General features: G+C 37.2%; 1 protein-coding gene across 1 annotated transcript in view; it reads right to left on the bottom strand.

Annotated features, from left to right (window-relative positions):
• Nucleotides 1-21,956, bottom strand: part of ARHGAP42 (Rho GTPase activating protein 42) — a 293,648-nt gene that overhangs the window by 122,010 nt on the left and 149,682 nt on the right. Inside the window, exon 4 of the mRNA XM_060160265.1 lies at nucleotides 17,760-17,831. Coding sequence (XP_060016248.1) covers nucleotides 17,760-17,831 — 72 coding nt within the window. The remainder of the gene's footprint in view (nucleotides 1-17,759; nucleotides 17,832-21,956) is intronic.

The following is a 21,956-nucleotide window of genomic DNA, read 5'->3' as shown; positions in this document are numbered from 1 at the left end:
AATCTGAATTAAATAGCAAGCAAAATGCTTTAAATCTGTTTCACCAATAACTTTCATTTTCATTTTTGTGGCTTCATCATCAAGTGATTCCATTTTGGCTTCTATTTAACATTTTTGTACCACTTAGCTAGCTAATACTAAATGATTACTTTCAATGTCTTTTGAGTTCATTAGGCTTATAGGATTTTTTATGAAGATGAATTTTTAGCTTTGAAATATTAGCCTCCTAAAAATAAATACAACAGAGTGAGAGAAAGAAGCCCACACCAAAGCCTTGGATTGGATATGGGGATATTTAGAGTAAAAGGACATATGTGGCATATTTTAAACCACTACTACCCCCAACAAAAACCTTACTGCTTTTAAAACAAGTTTTAATTACGATGGTTGTTATAAATTTTGCTGAAACAATAACTTGAGCAATTTACAGTAACTAGAGAAAACCAACTGATACCAATCCCAGGTTGGTAGGTTTTACGTTATGATCAAGGGACTAAACAACTAATTACACATTATATCCTATAATGAGGATATAGTGGAAAGACCACACATAATGGTGTGACTAAATAGTACAAAGTGAATAAAATGAAAGGGAGAGTGCAGGAGTGGAAATAGCCACTAAGTTCTCATTCTAATTATGCCTAAAGTAGTATAACTCATACAATGAATTTTAAGGATGAAAACCATGCACAAATTGTTGTCATAAATGTTAAATTACTAGTATCAGAATGTTCAGTATTGTACAGACATGATAAACTACCCTGGATATTACATTCTAAAAATATACTGCAATTGGAGAACCACACTCACCTCTAGGGCTATTCAGGCACCCCACAAACACCCACAGGGAGTCCTACCTTCCTTCCTGTAGACCCCAGTGACTAAGCCTGTCCCTTGCTCTGGTCTTACTAAGTATTTTTATTAACAATCTTCTTTACATGGTTTCCCAAATTCAACATCCAGCCCATTAGTCTTCAGAATTTTGCCATTAATGAGCCAACAGACATAATATATCAATACCAACATTTATACTGTGTTGCTCTGTGCCAGGCTCTGGAGGTATCAAACTGAATAAATAATCTGTCTTCCAGGCTCTCACTTGAGATATGAAGGTGGGCATGTAGGAGGATAAATTACAGCTCAGCTCCGAGGCTGTGTGCTGAGCAGGACAAGGGTTCAATGACTACTAAAGCCCAAAGACTCCAGGCTAAGAGGAGATCTTGTAATTTAAACCTAAAAGATTTTTGTTTTAGATTTTTACCCTTTTTTGCCAGATGATTTTCTCACCTGTAAGCCATAATGAGGACAGACAGGAAATGGTAAAAGTGGAAGGAGACCCGAAGTAAGCTAGAAGAGAGGAGGAAGAGGTGATTATCAACAGTAAAGAAAAGCAGGGAGGGAAAAGCTCCAGGGTACAGCCAGGGAAGGAGGAGAGAAATCAAAACCAACCAAACATCATCAGCTCAGTCTGACAGGAATGTGACAAAGTAGAGGATGTATTGATAAATTGGGGGTCTGAGGGTAGAAGATGGGGAATCAGACCAAAATGAATGATGATACCAAAGTCTGCAATCTTCTGCCCCAGGAAGAAAAAACCCACAGAGACACTGGTGAGCACTTACTATCTTCAAAAAAACCAAAAAAAAGCAAACAACAAAAAAACAACTCTTCTCTGAAGGAGTTTACAATTACAGTTCAGCCAAAGATGATAGTAGCATAAGCGAAGAAGTTCACATATGTGCAGAACTGAGTGACAGTTAAGCACAGAAGCAGAGAGAAATAATTCTTTCATAGTTCTCTCTTGGGTCATCTCTCCGAAGTCAATTAAGTACTGCAAAACCCAGGGATAATCCCCAACACAGAGAGGACCTCTTCAGAATTGTTTTATTTATTTATTTATTTATTTATTGGCTGTGTTGGGTCTTCGTTGCTGCGCGTGGGCTTTCTCTAGTTGCGGCAAGCGGGGGCTACTCTTCGTTGCAGTGTGCGGGCTTCTCACTGCGGTGGCTTCTCTTGTTGCAGAGCACGGGCTCTAGGCGTGCGGGCTTCAGTAGCTGTGGCATGCAGGCTCAGCAGCTGTGGCACATGGGCTTAGTTGATCTGCAGCATGTGGGATCCTCCCAGATCAGGGCTCGAACCCATGTCCCCTGCATTGGCATGAGGATTCTTAACCACTGTGCCACCAGGGAAGTGCTCTCAACTAGAGATCTTGTTACAGTGAAGCTATTAATTCAACAAGTCTGGATTGGGACCAAAGATTGTGGATTTCTATTAATGTCCTAGTTTATGCTGCTGGGCAGCGGTTTGAATGACAAGAATATGGAGAACCCTTTCTCTCCTGCTACAAAATAGAACATTGACGATGGGGCAGAGAGGATAAACCAGATTATATAAATACAATCTAAAAGGAGACAGTTTAAAATGAGGCCAAGGAAAAGCTGGAATTAGTCCATTGCTTGGAACTGAATGAATGGAAATTGACATTTATTCAGCATCAATTTTGTACTAGGCACCTTCACACACATTAATGCTCACAAATCCTGGGAAGAACAGGCATTGCTTTTTATTATCATGAATGTTTAGGAACTGTCCTAAAGTCATCAAGTTCACATACTCCTGGCAAAGCCAGGAGTCAAACCAAGGTTTACCTGACTCAAAATCCTGTGTTTTTTCCTCTAAAACAACTGACTCTGAAAAGCCAAATTCAGGATACAACCGATCTCGAGGCAGGAATTTTAAGGAAAAGCCACACAAAGCTGCAGGCTTTGTTTTCTAAACATGAAGTCCTATGGAGTAACTAAAGGAAATGCAATTAACAGATTCCATCCTAAAATTCTAATGTGCAGAGTAAACTTACACAAGTGTACACAGTAAAGCATAGTAAAGCCAAAAAGTAAACACAAATTTGCTTCCCAAAGAAGTCTTGTTCTTCAAGGTAAACATTAAACCCCAAATTCCCCAAAGCCTAAGTAAGGTAAACAACATAGTAGACCAGAAAATACATATAGAAAATTTATAAAGTGTCAATGTATTTGGGTTTTAATTTTCAAAGTGGAATACTGTTCTTTCAGATTTGATTTAGTCCACAGCACATCAAGAAAAACTAAACAAATACCATTTAACACTCTAATTCTAGTGGATAAAAAATACAAGAATCTGGCTTAAAGAGACAGTACATCTCACAATGAGCTCACCAGCATTACCAGCTGGGACCAGTTAAAAACATTTACCAAATAAGGCAAGTTTTTTCAATGCTTAAAATCTTTCTACAGTGAGCTCACTTCACTTCTCACTGGGTTTCTACAGTAATTGTAGAGGTCATCTCTCCAACTCAGAGCCAGTAAATGACCAGGCTCTCAATGCAAACATGGGCTGCATGGTCTCTGGAGAGCATTCGGTTTGGCTTCATTTTATTACCGACTGTCTACAGAAGAAAAAGATGCAAAATCTACTCTAAAGGCAGAACAGTAGGAAGCTGTATTAAGCAAAATCTATTCATAAAGTCAGAGGGAGTTGATTACCACTATAATAAAAATGGCAGACCTTACTTTAATATATTTGTCCAGTTGCAAAACATGCTTCTTGTTATCTAGTGCTGAGTCTATACAAACATATCCACAAATTTTAATAATTTTGGTTAAATGAGTCATCTACAAAATCCTACCCCCATTTTTTTTCCATTTTTAATTGACTGCTTTTGTATAGTGTAGGAACCATGCACATGGACAAAAGAAGGTTAAATCTATGATGAAGTTTCCCACATTTTTACTTAAAAAACTGTTGGGAGGAAGGCTGTCCACCCTATTTAACAGTTCAAGTTGTGACTTCAAACCTAAACAAAAGCATGTAATTGTAAGTAGTTTTGACTTGGCCTTCTCTTAGGTATTTACATACATTCTCCTTCAGAGGTAAAAAGGACTCTTCATCTTCTTCTTGTAAATAGCTTGTGTGCCAAACATTAGCCATAAACTGAGTATATTTGGCTTCAAAGGTAAAAAAAATTCCATAAAGATAAATATACTTCAAATAAAAATTCTGGTGTTTGTGTTACAAATATGTCTTTTAGTCACTAATCTGCTAAAGGTCACACCCAAGTTTATCTTTTTATAAATTCTGTGGTTTTCCAACATAGGAAGCCAAATCATCAAACTCATGTTAACTCTGTGATATCAGAGAAGGTCCTGTTTTTTTGTTTTTTGTTTTTTTATTGAAGTATAGTTGATTTACAATGCTGTGTTAGTTTCAGATATACAGCACAGTGTTTCAGTTTATATATATATATATATATATTCTTTTTCAGATTATTTTCCCATATAGGTTATTATAAAATATTGAGTATAGTTCCCTGTACTATACAGTAGGTCCTTGTTGGTTATCTATTTTATACATAGTAGTGTATAAATGTTAATCCCAAACTCCTAAGTTATCCCTCCCCATTCTTTCCCCTTTGGTTACCATAAGTTTGTTTTCTAGGTCTGTGGGTCTATTTCTGTTTTGTAAATGAGTTCATTTGTATCACTTTTTATAGATTCCATATATAAGTGATATCATATGGTATTTGTCTTTCTCCATCTGATTTACTTCACTTAGTATGATAATCTCTAGGTCCATCCAGTTGCTACAAATGGCATTATCTCATTCTTTTTTATGGATGAATAATATTCCATTGTATATATGTACCACATCTTTATCCATTCATCTGTTGATGGACATTTAGGTTGCTTGCATGTCTTGGCTATAGTAAACAGTGCTGCAATGAACATTGGGGTGTATGTAACTTTTCAAATTATGGTTTTCTCCAGAAGGTCCTGTTTGAATGAAGACCTAAGAGACTGCAGAGGTAAAAAATGGAAATATGTTTCAGGCCTTAGACCAGGAATTACAAACTGCTTTCTGCAAAGGACAAGATAATAAATATTTTATGCTTTGTGGGCCACATGGTCTCCGACACAACTATCCAACTCTGCTGTTGTAAAGTGAGAGTGCCATAGAAAACAAATGGGCAATGCTGTGTTCTAATAAAACTTTATTTATGGGCACTAAAATCTGAATTTCACATAATATTCACTTATCACAAAATATTACCCTTCTTTTAATTTTTCAAAAGCCATTTAAAAATGTAAAACCACTTGTAGTTTGTGGGCCATACAAAAGCAGACAGTGGGCCAGATTTGGCCTAGTTTGCTAATCCTTAAACATAAAGCATAAAAATCAATATTCTCAGCTCAGGAAAGGAAACAAAGGACACTTTCCATTCTTCAGGGTGGAAAACATCGTGAGGCAGAAGAGAATGGAGGCACCTGGGTCTTCACTGTGATACTTGCTCTGAACTGGTGCTGGTGCGTAAGAACTGGCAAATACACCACACAGGAGAATGGGCTCATTCCCTCCTGTGCCTCCCTTCCTTGAGGAACTTGGTAACAGCAGAATTCACAGATAGGGAGATAAGCCTCTCATACCCAAAGGGAAGAACAGAAGTAAATTTAAAAAGTAAAGATGTGGTAGACTGGAGAACTATACTGACTTAAAAGAAAAGCATTACAATAGCAGAAGCTGCTGAATCAAAGCAGAAAATGAGAAAGACAGTGCTGGAAAGAAACTGGAGGGTTAACAAAGAGGCTCCTCTGTGAACTCCATGGAAAAGACCAGGACTCCAGAGGTTTGTAATGTGCTGGAGGGTAATCAGTGGGAGTTTAGAGTCAAAGACCTCTGTGATCTTACACAGGCCTGAGGTTGTCTACTCTCGTGTCCTCCTGCTGGGCTGATTTTCCATTTACCAAGTTTTGTATGGCTGGCAGGTACACAGAAATGATTGGATCCCCTGATGGTAAAACAAAATTTATCCTGAACATTCTACTGCAGATATTGATGAATTATAGACTGGTAGCTGGTCTCTCTGATTCCAGACATTCACAATGCCCATAAACTACCTTCTTGAAATACAGATTCAAGACTCAACTGGCCACATGAGAATAGTATCATGATTAGGAACATGTGTTTTAGAGCCCAACTGCCTGGGTTCAATCCCTGCTTTGTTACATACTAGCTGTCTAATCCTAGGCAAATTAGATTACCCTCTCTGTGGCTCAGTTTACTCTTTGGTAAGAAGAGTGTGAAAATAATAGCCCCTAACTCATAGGGTTGTTGTAAAGACTAAACAAAAAGTATGTATGTGAGCTGCCTAGAAAACTGTCTGACATATATGATTATCATTAACCAAAAAGACTCCTTGGCGCAGCACAAAACTCCCCATTATTCTGGCCCAGCTGGTATTTTTCACTAATTTGCTGATTAGTGAAATTTTCACTAATTTCACTAGTTAGTCTTTTTCACTAATTTCATTGCCCCATTTTTCACTAATTTGCCCACGTCTTCCATTTGCATACACACACTAAGCTCTAGCCCAATATTTATTCACACTATGGGTTCTGACATACTGGTTAATTATACAATCAATTTCATGGGTTATAACCAGCAATTGTTTTAATGAAATAGATTAGAATAGAATACAATAGAAAATACCAGATTACATCACATGTAGTAATAGAAGTATATTAGCACATATACTCAGTGAATTGTGATATAAAGTGCATTTCTTAATGCAGTTCATGTTTTTGCTGTCGCTGTTAAAAAAAGGCTAAACACAACAGCTCTAATCACACTAGAATATATCAAGCTTCTAAGCCACATCACAAATTTTTTTATGTCACTATGACTTTTCTTTTGCCTGGGATGCTATTTTCCCTTACACTGACTGGAAAATTTCTGCCAGCCTTTAAATTGCACCTGCTGAATGCTGAAACTCCATAAAAGTCTTTGCCAGCCTCCCCAGTTAAGCAGAATAAATTGTTTCTTCCACTGTGCACAGGCATATTTCAGATATACCACTAAACCCATTCCATCTTAATTATCTGTTTCCCTGTGGCTTCCTCTGCTATTCTGTGAACTCCATGAAGGCAAGCATCATATTTTATTTTTGCGTCCGCAAGACTGAACACCGTGCCTAGTATAAAGCAGATCAACACCATGCAGTTGAATGTTTTCATATCAGTGAGTTAAGGCAAGATGACTGATGGCATGCTCATCAGATTTCTAATGACTCAGAGCTTGGAAAGGAGGATGAGGTAGTAGAGAACCTGTCAATATATTAGATGATAAAATCTACATGCCGAAAGACCTCATGACTTTGGAATGAAGTAACTGAAACATATTATGTCTCACCATCAAATCCAAAAAGTCTACCAGGCAAGCATGGAATCAAAGAGCTCTAGCTTAAGACATGCTGAGATTTTACTTTGACCTGAATAAACAATGTGACACTAACAGTGAAAAGGTAAATAATTTCATCGGTCAATATTGATACTTTTTTAAAACGTAGTAACCAGACACTCTTTGGGGCTTCATGTTCAGTTTCCACTGCCAAATTTTTAACAAGAACACTGAGAAATTGAAGCTGTTTATAGAAAACAAGAGTTTGGTAAGTTAGAACAGTGTCATATTAAAAAAAAAAAACCCTAAACTTAACAGGGACGTTGAACAAATTCAGATGCTTTCTGACAAGTACTGTCCCTGGTAACTTTGACATTTGGCACTCAGTAATTCTTTTTTTTTTTTTTTTTTTTTTTTTGCTGAACTAGACATGAAAATGTTCTGTAGTTCCAATGTAACAAAAGGTTTTAATTAATTTTTTAGGGGACGTAGTCTGAGATTCTTCATAATTTTTAAATCTGTATACATTTCCTAAATATTTAACACACTGATTCATAGTCTTTAGAGGGTTTCTAATTACTTCAATGTGTATTATAAAGTTTTAATTCCAATTTCATATACATAAAATATAGGTGATGGCAATAGGAACAGACCAATAAAGCACCATTAAAAGTCAAGTGCTGGCATAACTCATTTGCAAAACCCCCAAAGAATAGATTACAAGGTGTAAAGATTAGTATTCTATAAAAATGATTTGGAAAATCCTTCATCTTTCATTTTCTTTCTTAGCTCACCCTGATAATAAACTCTGATATTTTTCTGTTTTTCTTTTTTTCACAACAAACAGGCAACTATTACATTATAAAATCAAATACAGGATAGCTTAGGTCACTGATGGTAGTCATTTTATCGGAGCTCCATAGTTAACATCAAATGGTGCTTACTACAGACCGACATATTCCTGACGCTTGAAAAGGACTTCTGTCTGTATCTGCAACTTGTTCTGAATTCTAAAATGTAAACATAAAATAAAATGTTTCCAGTTTTATTGAGTTCTTGTTTGAGTTTTCCACAGAAGTCAATATGAAGTTTCCTAAATGTTTCAGAATATTTCCAACCACTTAAATAGCCTCCCAACCATCTCAAGGACCACTGGGAAGGCAGTAATCATGAACAAAGAAGATATAAGTAAAAATAGCAACATGTACAGCATGCTCAGAACCAACATATATATGGTGAAACGGATTTGAGGCATAACCTCTCAAGTAGGAAGCTCTTCTACAGCAGGGCAGCCAGCAGATGAGGTAGAGGAAAGAAAGTATCTACAAATAAAAACACTAAGTCTCAGAACCAAGGAAACCACCTTGTTATCTGGAGAAGATACAAAGTTCACTAGGGAAATGTGCTCTGTGCAGGTGGAACTCTTGAACTCCTCACTGTTGTCTCTGTTAGAAACAAGAGACCTAGAAAATTTTCATTAGTTAGAGCTTCTCCCTCTACCAGGTTAACCCTAAGTAACTGGATTTGCTACAGACGAACCTTCATAACAAGGAAACAGGTTCTATTCTCACTGAAGAAGGCTGACCACTGAAGAATGAAAAGAATCTTAACTGTACAGTGGATTTCACTCTCCAGATCTCTGGGCATTGATTTCAACAATGATGCTCCTTAGTGAGACTCCACTGTATTTTTTAATTCCTATTTATGTATGGCACTTGTAAACTGTGTGAAAATTTTTAAAAATTATATATTTGACCTAAAAATTTAGCATAAGGATCTTCTGTAAAAATACAATTTGTGGGGAAGCTTAAAATGTTTCTTAAGTATCAGTCTTCAGGCATATTATAATTAACATAAATAACATAAGAATAATTAGGAAGGAAAATAGTGATAACCTTATTTACAATTGATTGTAATCAAATTATAAGAGCATATGTTCTTATCTGAGCAATTAGTAGTCACTTAATAAAGTTATAATAATCTACATATGTATGTAAACACAATACACATTTAATACATACTGATGTAATATATATAAATTAAATTATTCAGCAAAGTAGTTTTTGGGTTACATTCCTATCCAGAAGTCCAACTCTATGTGAGGCTCAGCTTTTCCAATGACTGTCAAGTTCTGAAATATACATAAGAAAACGATACCCTCAGAATTTTCAGAGCATGTGGAGACATTGAATGGTACCACCTGTCAAGCATACAGATTACTACTGACTCACTGTCTCCAAGGAATGTGATCTGGTTTGTTTTTCTAGTGGTGGCAATGGGGTCAATTAGGGCTGATATTCGCCTCATAAGAATGCTGTAAAGGAGGGTGAAAATACACAATAAACTATAAAAAAAAAAAAGGTTTACATTCCCATGATGGAGTCAGGTGCCAAACAACTGAATTAGGTATCAGACGGCCTGGATTTGTGTCCCAGATAGAACACATGTGCACCTCTGGGTTGTTGGCAATGCCACTTGACCTTTCTGGGTCTCAGACAGTCATCTGAAGAATGACGATACTTCCAATTTTGTTAGACTGTTATAAGTAATAGTGCCCCATAGACTGTATAGTGTTATTAAATTATAGGTAATGTATATCTAAGGCCCTCTTGCTTGGTAGCCCCGTGAACCACTCTATCTATACATTTAGCAATCAACTTGCATTTGTCTCTATGAAAAAAAAATAAGGCAAACTAACCTGTATGAACAATGACCTTACTTTTACTGCAGTACGTTGAGTAATGCTGACAGAAAGGATATAATAGCAGTAATTATTATTAATTATAAAATAAGAGCAATTAACATCCTAGTACTTATGTGGAAGAAATTATGCTAAGCAATTTATATGAAATGTCAAATTATGCTATCATTAATTCTATGACGATTCTATTATGTCTCCATTTTTCTGATAGCGAAACTTTAAAAAGTATTTAATTATCCAAGTTCACATTTCCTATAAGTACTAAGTGCCAGGTTTTGATTTCAAGTTTGTATGACTCCACAGAACTGGCTGCTAAACAATTAAAAGACATTATTTTGCTCTCTAAATGAGCTAACCAGACAATTTTCGCTGAGAACAGAGAAAAGGAATTAGTATTTCTTGAGCATCAAACATGTGGTGGTGCTACGAAAGTACTCTATAGGCTTGATCTCATTTGTTTAAAATCTAACTATACTCCTTACTAGTCATGTGACCTCGGCCCATTTACTTAACTTCTCTGCACCTCATTTTATTTATCTATAAAATGAGTTTCAGCAGTTTTCTTATCTAATATGTTGGTTGTGAGGATTAAATGAGTTTACATGTAATGTGCTTAGGGCAGTACCTGGTTAACTATTATAAAGCGTAACTATTATCGTTTAAAAATGGGATCAAATAACAAAATCAGTAATTCTAAAACTCTATATAACATAATAGAGTCTACTGATAGAAGGCACAATAAAGGGATTCATAAGTAGTCTCAAAACAACTATCAAATGGTTTCTAGTTCACCCAGAGAATTCAGTACCAAATACAGTCATTGCCAGAGAATATCTGTCTAAGAGAGAGACTCAGCTCAGTGGCCATCAGCAGCATATGAAAAACCAATCCTGACCATTCTCTGTAGGACCTGTTGAAAACAGGAGGAAAGTAAGGTGATTTAAATCCATACTCTGATCCTATAAACCACTTTCTTTTTTTTTTAAATTAATTTTTATTGGAGTATAGTTGATTTACAATGTTGTGTTGGTTTCTGCTGTACAGCAAAGTGAATCAGTTATACATATACATATATCCACCTTTTTTTAGATTCTTTTCCCATATAGGTCATTACAGAGTATTGAATAGAGTTCCCTGTGCTATACAGTAGGTTCTTATTAGTTATCTATTTTATATATAGTAGTGTGTATATGTCAATCCCAATCTCCCAATTTACCCCTCGCCCACTTCTCCTATGGTAACCATATGTTGGTCACTGAACTGAGTTATTCACCTAATTTAATGGATAATAAATACTTTGGACTCATGAATGAGAACAATCCAAAAGGGAATTTGCGGGCAGTCCAGTGGCCCCTGCAGTAGAAGCCCGGAGTCCTAATGACTGGATCGCCAGAGAATTTCCTTTTGGATTGTTCTCATCATGAGTCCAAAGTATTTATTATGCATTAAAATAGATGAATAACTTGCTTTAGTGGTAAACTCTTAAACTTGAAATAAGTACCTGTAATTCTTCTAGATTCCCTAAACCATTTGCATATTTGAGACAACAAATTAGAATGCAGCCATTTTTCACATGAAGGAAATTTTAAGGTTGTAAAAGGAATTAATTGTGGTACTTAGCCACAGATTTTTTAGGTACTATATGCTAAAATTATTATTTTTTAACATGCCTTGCTGTGTAATTAACAAATGTTCAGAGGCAGAACCAAACTCTATTATGGACAGAACAAAGGGACAAGAATTATCCAGTTCTACTGTAGTTTTCAATAGAAATCAACGTAAAGAAAATCAAGTTCTATTTTTACATGACTAATATTATATCATTTATTTTTGTTTTAAAACCATGGAAGAATGTTCACATGATTTCCAGTAAGGTCTAAGTGAAAATGAAAACCAATCTTAAAACCATTTCCCATACAAATGAAAATGTACCTTTTAACTTTAATGGGTAGTATTTCTCAAGTCTCTTATCTAATAAAACCAGCCCATGTTAACTGCATACTGTGTGCTGAGAAATTTTTTTTTTTTTTAGAAGAAATATGGACTTTAATGAAGATTCTTTCCCTTTGGTATAAGTGAGACCTGTGAAAACATCCAAACAAAAAGAAAAGAAAAAAAAAGGGAGGTGAGGATTAGATAGTCCACGTTCCCTATCCACAAGGCCTAATGACAGAGCAGGGCTGGCTCCTCTGTCCTTTCGAGGCAGGACCTGCCTGGAGAAGGGATTCAGTAACTACAGGTTTTAAGTGTCCCCATCCCCCCACCCCCTGCCCCGTGTGAAACTAACACTCATTCAGCCAAACTTCTGCCTCCCCGCCTCTCGGTGGGAGGTCCAAGTTTCTCTAGTCCTAGCTCACACTCTTCTCTAGGCCTCTGGTCTCTCTAGTAGAAAAGATGATGCTACTGGTCCCAACTGCCTCAAAGGCCAGGGTGAGGAAAAATAAATGTAATCGATTATTAGCATTTTGTGCTCAGGAATAAGCTATGGAAAACAAATTGGGAAAGTAAATCTACAGCCCTAAAATATATGCATATAAAACAAACAACAAATGCAGTTCCAAATCTACCGATGGTATCTGGGGATTGTCTACTGCTTTAGAGTCTCAATGCCTCTGTTCCCACCTCCACAAAATCCACCTAGGATGACCCTTCAGTCATACCCCCACCACCCCAGCAGGGGGAGGCAGAGCAGAGGCTACAGGGGGAAGGGCTATACTTTGGCTCTGGAGTATAACATGCATGCAACATGGGAGGGGTGGGCTTATCAAATGTATATATGGACCCCCTGGGGTGAAGGCCCAGCCAGGAGGCACTGAGCAAGGGAGGGGTCCATCTCCCCACTGGCTGGGAGGGGGCTCTGAGGCAATCTCTAAGGGTTGCATATCCCCGGGGAGAGGGAACAGCTGCCAAGCACCCCCATCCTTGACTTCAGGGGCCCGAGAACTCTTTGCATAAAATATCTTCAGACCTAGCAGATGGTCAAAGGTACAAAGTTTAAACGCTGGGAGCGAGGGTTGTTGAGAGGGGTCTGTGGGGTACCCTGAGCCCAGGGGTAGACTAAAGGTGTGATTCATTCCCCCTTCCCTGGAAGGGTGATTGCTCCATTGGGCCTATCACCACAGGACATTTTCCATTACAAGGAGGCATACTGCCCAGGCCTGTGCTGGGGAATTTTTAAATCAAGACAGATACATTAAGTAGGTTTGATTCAAAGTGGGCAAGTTTGGGCTTATTTACAACATTTTTATCATTAATATATTTCACACTAAAACATTTGTTTGCTAAAAGTAAAGAAAAAAATATTTCACAAAAGAGTATTCTAAAGAGCAGCATGGAGTAGTCAAAAGACTGCTGGTCTGAAGAGCTGAGCTCTGGTCCTCCTGGGGACTGGGGACTGAGCACCCCCAGCCAGCCGCTCAGTCCGTTTATATGTGGAAAATGAGCCACTGGTCACCCAGATTTCTCCCTAATGTATTTGATTTTGACTAGGAACTCAGATATGAAGTTCTACCAATATTTTGGCGTCAGCCAGTTTATGCAGGAACACGTGTGGAAGCTGCAGATATGACGTGCAATTCATTCTCTCTGGGGGCAAGGAGGACGCTTCCAATACAATGAAATATAGCTGTTAATATATACAAAAAAGTGTGATAACAAGTTATAACGCATCTTGCTCTATAATAATGCTTCTCTAGGCATATTCATATTGTGGAAATTCTAGCTGGCATTATTCATTCGGAATACCTATGTTCCACTCATTTCTAGCATTTAAGTCAACAGTGTATGAGGAGATGAATTAAAGAAACCAAACATTCACTTCTATGTCTGACACATGTAATAGGTCAGGCCTGCAATACAATTTCATTCTGCATACATCCTCAGACTAAGAACCTTTAAATAAACACATTCTTGACAAGTGTTTATGGATAATTCTTCTAATCTTTAGCTATTCACAAAGCAGGACCCATCTCTTCTGTCCTTCAGTTCAACAACCCCATCATTAATCTTTTCTAATGCCTCTCACAGATGCAGTGTTTTTTTCCCACAACTGTAACTCGCTCAGGGCCTTGCTTTCCACAGCAAAGTATCAGGTGTCTCAAAGCTCAAGTGTGTCTCAAAAACACACTTTAACAAAGGAAATGTTTGCCATCCATGGACTTTATCCACTTCGGTTAAATAGAATCATCTGCATGTGAGGAGAGGGCCACTCTGACTCAGTTGTTTTCCACTAGGTCCAAGCTGAGGAGGTCCTGACTGCAGTGGACCTTAACTGACACTCTTGCCTTCTAGCTGACTCATTAGCCTGAACACACTTGTGGGAAACCTCCACTGTCAAGACTGTGAAAAGTGTAAGAGTGTCATTTGTAGAATTAACTTTATTTACCAAGTAAGAAAATACCTAAGCAAAACAGGAAGTAAAGCGATAGAAAAAAAAATCAACATTTTCAAGATTTTTATTCCTACCAAGATGTTTCTGCATAACAGAAAAAAAGAAAATTGACCTATACAAATATTGCAGAAGAGAATGCCTACTTTCCATTCACTTTACTAAACAAGGATCACTTAGCAGCTGAGAAACAATATAGTACTAAGAGCCATCAGGCAAATAAAATACACAGAATCACCACCACCAAGAGGCCCAGTACAACCATATTTATGCTCAAGATTTCATCTGAATTAATTCAACTACAAGTTCAACCTCCCAACGAGTAGGCAAGGTCATAGAACACTGTTGTGTGTCCAGCTGACCTGTCCAGCAATTGAGATACTTAAAAAACAAAATAAAATGGGTGTAATTGCTCATGCTACTGCAACTGTAGCTAACCTAAACCTGCAAATAAGAATCTATACACATATGAAATTTACTATTTTAAATGGGCCAAAAAGTTGGAATATTCTGTGCTAGAGAAAGAATTCTTCACAAAGGTTTTTAACTTCATAAAAATATCACTGATGGGGCTTCCCTGGTGGTACAGTGGTTGAGAGTCCGCCTGCCGATGCAGGGGACGCGGGTTTGTGACCCGGTCTGGAAGGATCCCACATGCCACGGAGCGGCTGGGCCCGTGAGCCATGGCCGCTGAGCCTGCGCGTCCCTCCACAATGGGAGAGGCCGCAACAGTGAGAGACCGGCGTACTGCAAAAAAAAAAAAAAAAAAAAAAAAAAAAAATCCTCAAAAAAAATATCACTGATGAAGTGAAATATGGTGGTAAATCGAGGCTTTGAAGGAAAATGGCTTGATTTCAGATCCATAGGCTGATTTCCCAGCTCTATGAAATGGTGCATGCAGGTGACCTCATCATCTTCCTCACTGTAAAGCAGATGTAACACCTGTACTCACCACTAAGGTTGCTTGTGAGGACTTAATCAGGTCACAAATGTAATAGCTCAGTGAAATCTATCCTACAGTATAGATCTCAAGAAAGATCAGCTATTATTATTCTTGAAAAGACTTCTTGCTCTGAGACACCACATTCTTGTATTTTCTTCCTTCTTCTGCTTCTTCCTTCTCAGCCTCCTTATCTGTCTTTCTTTTTTTCCAAACATCAAATGTTGAGAGTTCTCAGATTATATAGAATTTAGGTCCTCTTCTCAATCTACTCTTTCCCAGGGGGATCTAATATATCTCCATGATTTTAATTATCACCTAGAGGACAATTCCCAAACATATTTCTAATTCAGATCTGAACATACACCTGCTAACTCACCATGTCCATTTGGATGACTCAGAGAAACCTCAAATTCATTCATGGCAAACCATCTTTGCCATCCTAACATAAATGTTCCCTATCTCAGTATGTGGCTCCAAAAAACACCCAATTTTACAACACAGAACCCTGGGAGTCATCACTGAAATGTGCTGTTGCTCACTTCCCAGTATGTAACCCATTTCCTACCCTTTCCATTTTACCTCTGAAATACATCCCGTTGTCTCCACAGCCAGTGTTCCCTTCTGAATCCAAAATAACTGTCCTTTAACTCCCAAGCATGGTTTCCCTCAAGCAGTCCTGCTTCCTCCAATCCATGCATGGCATGCAACTAGAGTGATATTTTAAAATATCAAAATATTTCATAATATTTTGATCAAATATAATCACTCTACCTACAACTTTTCTTTATCGTGAATAAGAGTAAAATAGAATAATGAGTAAATACAAAGGCATGCACACGTCCTCCATCCCCACGGTCCTCTTCTGGAGTGTAAAGAAGGTTCCTCCCTTGCTGCCCCTGTATCCCCATTTCTAGCTATTTCTTTCTCATCATTTAGTTCTCTGCTTAACCAATACTTCCAACAGAAGGCATTGCTTGGTTCTCTGGACAAGGTCAGTTCCATTAATTATACTCTCACAAAGCACCCTGCACTTCCGTATCACAATCCTCAGTGCATTTGTAAATACACAAAAGATAATAAATGACACAAGTGTGGGGATCTTGTCTGTCTTGTTTACAATTGTATCCCTTAATCTTATCAAACACCATACTTTGCCACAAGTGGGCCAACCAAGATATTGATAAATGTTTGCTGAATTAACACAGAAATGGTTCTGGTTTAGTTCTTGACTTGATAATGGCTCATAATTGGTGGAGAAATGCACATAAAACTCTGAATCAAGGCAGACTGTGATAGCTTTTTACAGGAAATAAGCATAAGGACTACTTGATTCTGTAAGAAAAAAAAAATCAATCCTGGAAGGGGAACAGATATATGAGGAAAGACCCACATAAAGGAAGGCTTCTTTCTGGTGCTGGAATATAAGGGACCATGGAGAGCTAGCAAGACTTCAACAAGTTAAGGGTAAGAAATATTCCAAGGAGGGGAAAAGTTTGGGCAAAGACATTAGTAGAGCCAGGATATATACAGGAACTAGTGAACAGACAGTTGTACCAGATGAGGGAGGTACACTGAAACGTAGAAAGTGGCCACACTGTGAAAAAATTTCATTATTGAGATTAAACTGTCTCTCTCAGAGACAACCACTGAAGGTTTCATCATTGAAGAACAACTGTTAAACATGGCAAAAATTTGTTAACAGATTAGGGTGGGGACATAGAGACCAACCAGTAGGCTATTTCAATATTTCAGACAGAAGGGAGGAGAATAGAGGAGAAATATTCCTGCAGGAGAATGAAAGCACTGCTCAAAGAGGGAAGAGGTATGTCATTGACTAATTAGAAAATCAAATCAGAGAAAGGACAGGGGAAGTATGACAGATGACGGGTTCTATCTTGGAAACCCAAATTTTATGTCCTTACATGATGTTGAGAAGGTAGTTAAACATGGATCTAAGAAAGAGGATGCAAGTAAATTTCAGAAATTATTAGGCTCAGGGAAATTTTAATTGATCCATAACCAATTAAACATTAATGCAAAGGCCTGAAAAAGATGTCTAAAGTTTTCCACAAACACTTTATATTATATTCTTAATATTTATATTCCTAATATTTTTATTAAGAATAAAAAATACAAAAAATAATAAAAGGTCTTTTATAATTACTACCTTAATTTTCAATGTACATACCTCGTGCCTAATTTTATTTTATATAGATGTTAGGAAAACTCCTCATATTTTTACCATAATTTCACCGTCTTTAAAACAGTTAATTTCCTACCATTGTTGGGATGGGAGGAACCCACTTATGCTGACTTTTTCTCTATTCAGTAGAAGAATAATATCTTTTCTGTGTTTAAAAGAATTCCAGTCTTTGTAATAGGCTCTGTGCAAAATTTTAAATGACGTACGGAAGTTTTAAAAGGTCATTCTACTTTCAAAAATGTTAACGTCTGAAATTACGTCTGTCATCTTTAATTATCAGGAGAATATCCAAAGAATAATAAAATGCAACACTTACTTTTGCTGCACCTATTTGTTCTTTGCGAAATTTCTCAAGTGGCGCAATTAATACATCATTAGCGTTTTGAATCTGAAATCAAAAATGCAAATACATTAAATCCTGTATAATTCATGCAAACAATATTGAAATAAAGATGGCTCCTTTATTCCACTTATTTAAATAAACAGCTTTTCTTCTCCTTTGCTTCTATAAATGAAATAAAAATACCTCACGTTATAGTCTTTTTCTAGTTTATAATTAAGTTGTTTTCACAAATTATTTCACTTCATCCTAACAATAATGTGAAAGCACGTACTCATGATGAGATCTTAAACATTTAAATTTCATATTCTAAAATTTAACTAAAATAGCACACCAGATACTAAATTTTAAAATACCTTTAATTATACTGGTTTAATGTAGTCAGTTCAAGCATCATTTTAAAACTGAGCCATAGGGCTTCCCCGGTGGCGCAGTGGTTGAGAGTCCGCCTGCCCCAGGACATGGATTCGTGCCCCAGTCCGGGAAGATTCCACATGCCGCGGAGCATCTGGGCCTGTGAGCCATGACCACTGAGCCTGCGCGTCCGGAGCCTGTGCTCCACAACGGGAGAGGCCACAACAGTGAGAGGCCCGCGTACAGCAAAACAAACAAAAAAACAAACAAAAAAAACTGAGCCATATAAAAGCTCTTCCATCTTGCCACTACAATGTTATAATTCTACAGCTGCAAAATAAAATAAGGCTTATTTTTTCCCTGTTTAATTATATTCCTTACACTTGGGATTTGCCTGAATGTTCTCATTTCACACGGTTTGCATGTCATTTCAATGAACAGTATTTTAGCCCAAAACTCCAAATTGGATTTTATTTAAATTGTAAAACAGATAAATCTTTAAATTGATCTGCAAAAATATGGTGAGGGGGTTCAAGGTGGGGCGGGGGTAGTGACTGGATACGAGGAAACAGACATTTCTAAGGATAGCAGTATGCTGGAAGGAAGTCTTGACTTTTAAAAAATCCCTTTAGAAAGCATTAAAATTAAACATAGGATCTTAAATGTTCTCACCCCAAAAAGAAATGGTAACAATGTGACAAGATTGAGATATTAGCTAATGCCATCGGTGGTAATCATTTTACAATACATAAATGTATCAAATCAACATGTTGTACACTTTAAACTTATACAATGTTATGTGTCAATTATATCTTAATAAAGCTGAGGGGGAAAAGGTAGGCCCAGTTAACAAGATTATCATTCATTCTACCACTGTGATAATAACATGACTTATTACATAATTAGCAAATGTTAAGATGAAAGAAAAACCTATTTTTCAAATAGGTCACTATTTAAAAATAGGTTAAAGAGTATATAGGAGTTCCTTATATTCTTCTTATAATTTTTCTGTAAGTTTAAAATTTTATCAAAATTTTAAAATTTCAATAAAAGGGTTTTACTTTCACTTATTTTCACTAAACTGGTTATTCTCTAGTCAAATTATGGAATTTATTTCTTAAATTCCATAATCTAAACACACAAAGATAGTATACACAAAAATAAAAACTAAAGTAGTAATGTCTTCCATGATTCTGTCATTCTCCAATTTGCAGAAAAACGAGATGGCCTCTTGAAAAGAGGACCTAAAATCCTCCATTGTGAAAACATACAAAGTAGATCAATAGTCAAAATCCTTCCCAAGACACTGAGGGCAACTGTAGATACCGCTGACATCCATTACCTACTTCCCATTTGTGAGCTCAAGACAGGCATCCCTCCAGATACACTGTGCAGGCATTGCATCTTACTACAGAGAGATGATTGGAAACAGTAGCAAAGTAGCTCACTTTAAATTCTCACTCTCTAAATCTTCTTTGCCCTCATGAAACTCCAAATACATTTAAACACACACATATATATATTTCTCCAGATTTTACAGAGGTAATAAATAGCTGATTCTGTCTTTACAGTTTGCATAAGGGGAAAGACAATGTCATGGACACTTTAGTGTACTCTGGAAAAATAGCAACAATAAAGGCTAACAGTCACTGAATGTTTACTTTATGCTGGAAACCAGCATGATCTAATGTATTTAAAGTTAATGAACTTAAACAAGGAGGTATGTCTCAAGTGGTGAAAACTCCAACAATGAGGGTGAATAACAAGATATGCAGCACAGCACTTAAGTATTTAAAATCAAGAATGCCTGAGTTTAAACCCAGTTCTATTGCTTATGAGCTGCTATTTAACCATTCTGAGCATCAACTGCGTCACCTATCCAACAGCTTGGTTCTAAGAATGAAGATAATAAATGTAAAACACTTAGCTCAGTGCCTTACATCTAGTTAAGTATTAAAAGTTTATGGCTTTTAATATGTCCAAATAAACACAGATAATGTATCTCATTCTGCAATTATATAGCTGATACACTTCTTTATCTTAATCTTCTGTGCTACCCTTTTGGTTGAAGTGCATCTATGTGCACAAAATGAGAAGGTATTTTCCCATGAAAGTCACAAAAGGCAGATGGCCTAGACTCGCCTACATTCAATCACTAAGTATTTATATACGTGCCAAGCACATTGCTGAGCTGTGTGGGGAAGGGAAAAAAATTAAGAAACGGGCTAAACCTTCCAGAAAGTTGATGTCTACTTGTGAAGAGGGAAAAAATTATTCATCCAACAAGTATTTAATGCTCGTAAAGCCCTGCTAAAATTTTCAGAAAAACTGAGACAAAACTGATTACATTGAGAATAGTTACATGATAAACTATGCAGAACTCCTCATAAATATGTCAGAATTTTGACAACAGGAAAGATCCATGAGAACTAAATAAGTCAAGGTAGTATTTGCATAGTGGATGTGAATTAGAAGCGGATATGAATTGGATACACCAAAGAGAAAAAATATCCTAGGAACAGGAAACACCATGAAAAAGGCAAGGGGGGTAAAACTAAGCATGGAATGTGAGAAGGGGGAATGCAGTGCAGGAAAAGAAACTATTTATTACACGCTCATTAAGAGTCCATCCCAATTGTGAGTGCACTGACCAAGTTACAGGCCTTCAGTTAACTTTTTAAAAATGGGAATGGCACAATGAATATAAAGTACGTTGAACAGTTTTGGCACATAGCAGGTTCCATATGTTATTAACTAATAACATTATCTAACTGGGGAAAAGCATGTACATTATTAGTAGGAAACTTAACTCGAGTAAGTATGGAAAGGATACCCATAATCTAGGCAAAGTAACCTGAACATGGAATCACTGCTGGTTTCTAAAAGGAAGATTAATGTAAAAACTTGTTCTAGGAAGTAATATGTGGGATACTTTGAGAATAAAGATATAAAGACAAGATATGCAAGCTGAATGGCTGGGAGAAGAACACAAGTTTGAAGTGATAACTAGATCAGGTGGCTGCGGTGTTGACAGATGGGTAGCAGGGAACTGCAGAGGCAGGTGTTTAAAAAAAAAAAAAATTAAAAGGACCCAGAAGGAGAGGAATCAAAGGTGACACTAAGTTTTCTGCCTTAGGCACTGGAACTTTGGCACCACATTAAGAACTAGGATAAATGAGGAAGGGAGTTTTGGTAGAGAAAGAATAAAGACAATGGATTTCACTTTGGACCTATTACGTCTGATGCCATGGGAAGACTCAAAAGAAATATTGCAGCAGAGTATTCCACCTCAAAATAGCAGAACTAATCAATATGAATAAAATGGTTTTTTATTGGGTAGGGAAAAATTAGAAAAGAGAGTGGATGCGGGGACTTCCCTGGTGGTGCAGTTGTTAAGATCCACCTGCCAATGCAGGGGACGTGGGTTCAAGCCCTGGTCCGGGAAGATCCCACATGCTGCAGAGCAACTAAGCCCATGCGCCACAACTACTGAGCCTGTGCTCTAGAGCCTGTGAGTCACAACTACTGAGCCCGCGTGCTGCAACTACTGAAGCCCACACGCCTAGAGCCTGTGCTCCACAACAAGAGAAGCCATCGCAATAAGCCCATGCACTAAAATGAAGAGTAGCCCCCACTCACCGCAACTAGAGAAAACCCATGCACAGCAATGAAGACCCAACACAACCCAAAAAAAAAAAAAGAGAGAGAGAGAATGCATGCAGATCTGTATACTAAGACACTGGCATTCACATTCATATCCAATAGTTTAAATCTCTGCCACAACTCTTATGTGGCTGTTATGTAAGTATGACCTGGGAA

This window comes from Lagenorhynchus albirostris, chromosome 9, assembly GCF_949774975.1.
Source record: "Lagenorhynchus albirostris chromosome 9, mLagAlb1.1, whole genome shotgun sequence".
Taxonomy (NCBI): Eukaryota; Metazoa; Chordata; class Mammalia; order Artiodactyla; family Delphinidae; genus Lagenorhynchus; species Lagenorhynchus albirostris.
The sequence above is the reverse complement of the archived record's forward strand: the minus strand, read 5'-3'. Positions and strand labels throughout refer to the sequence as shown.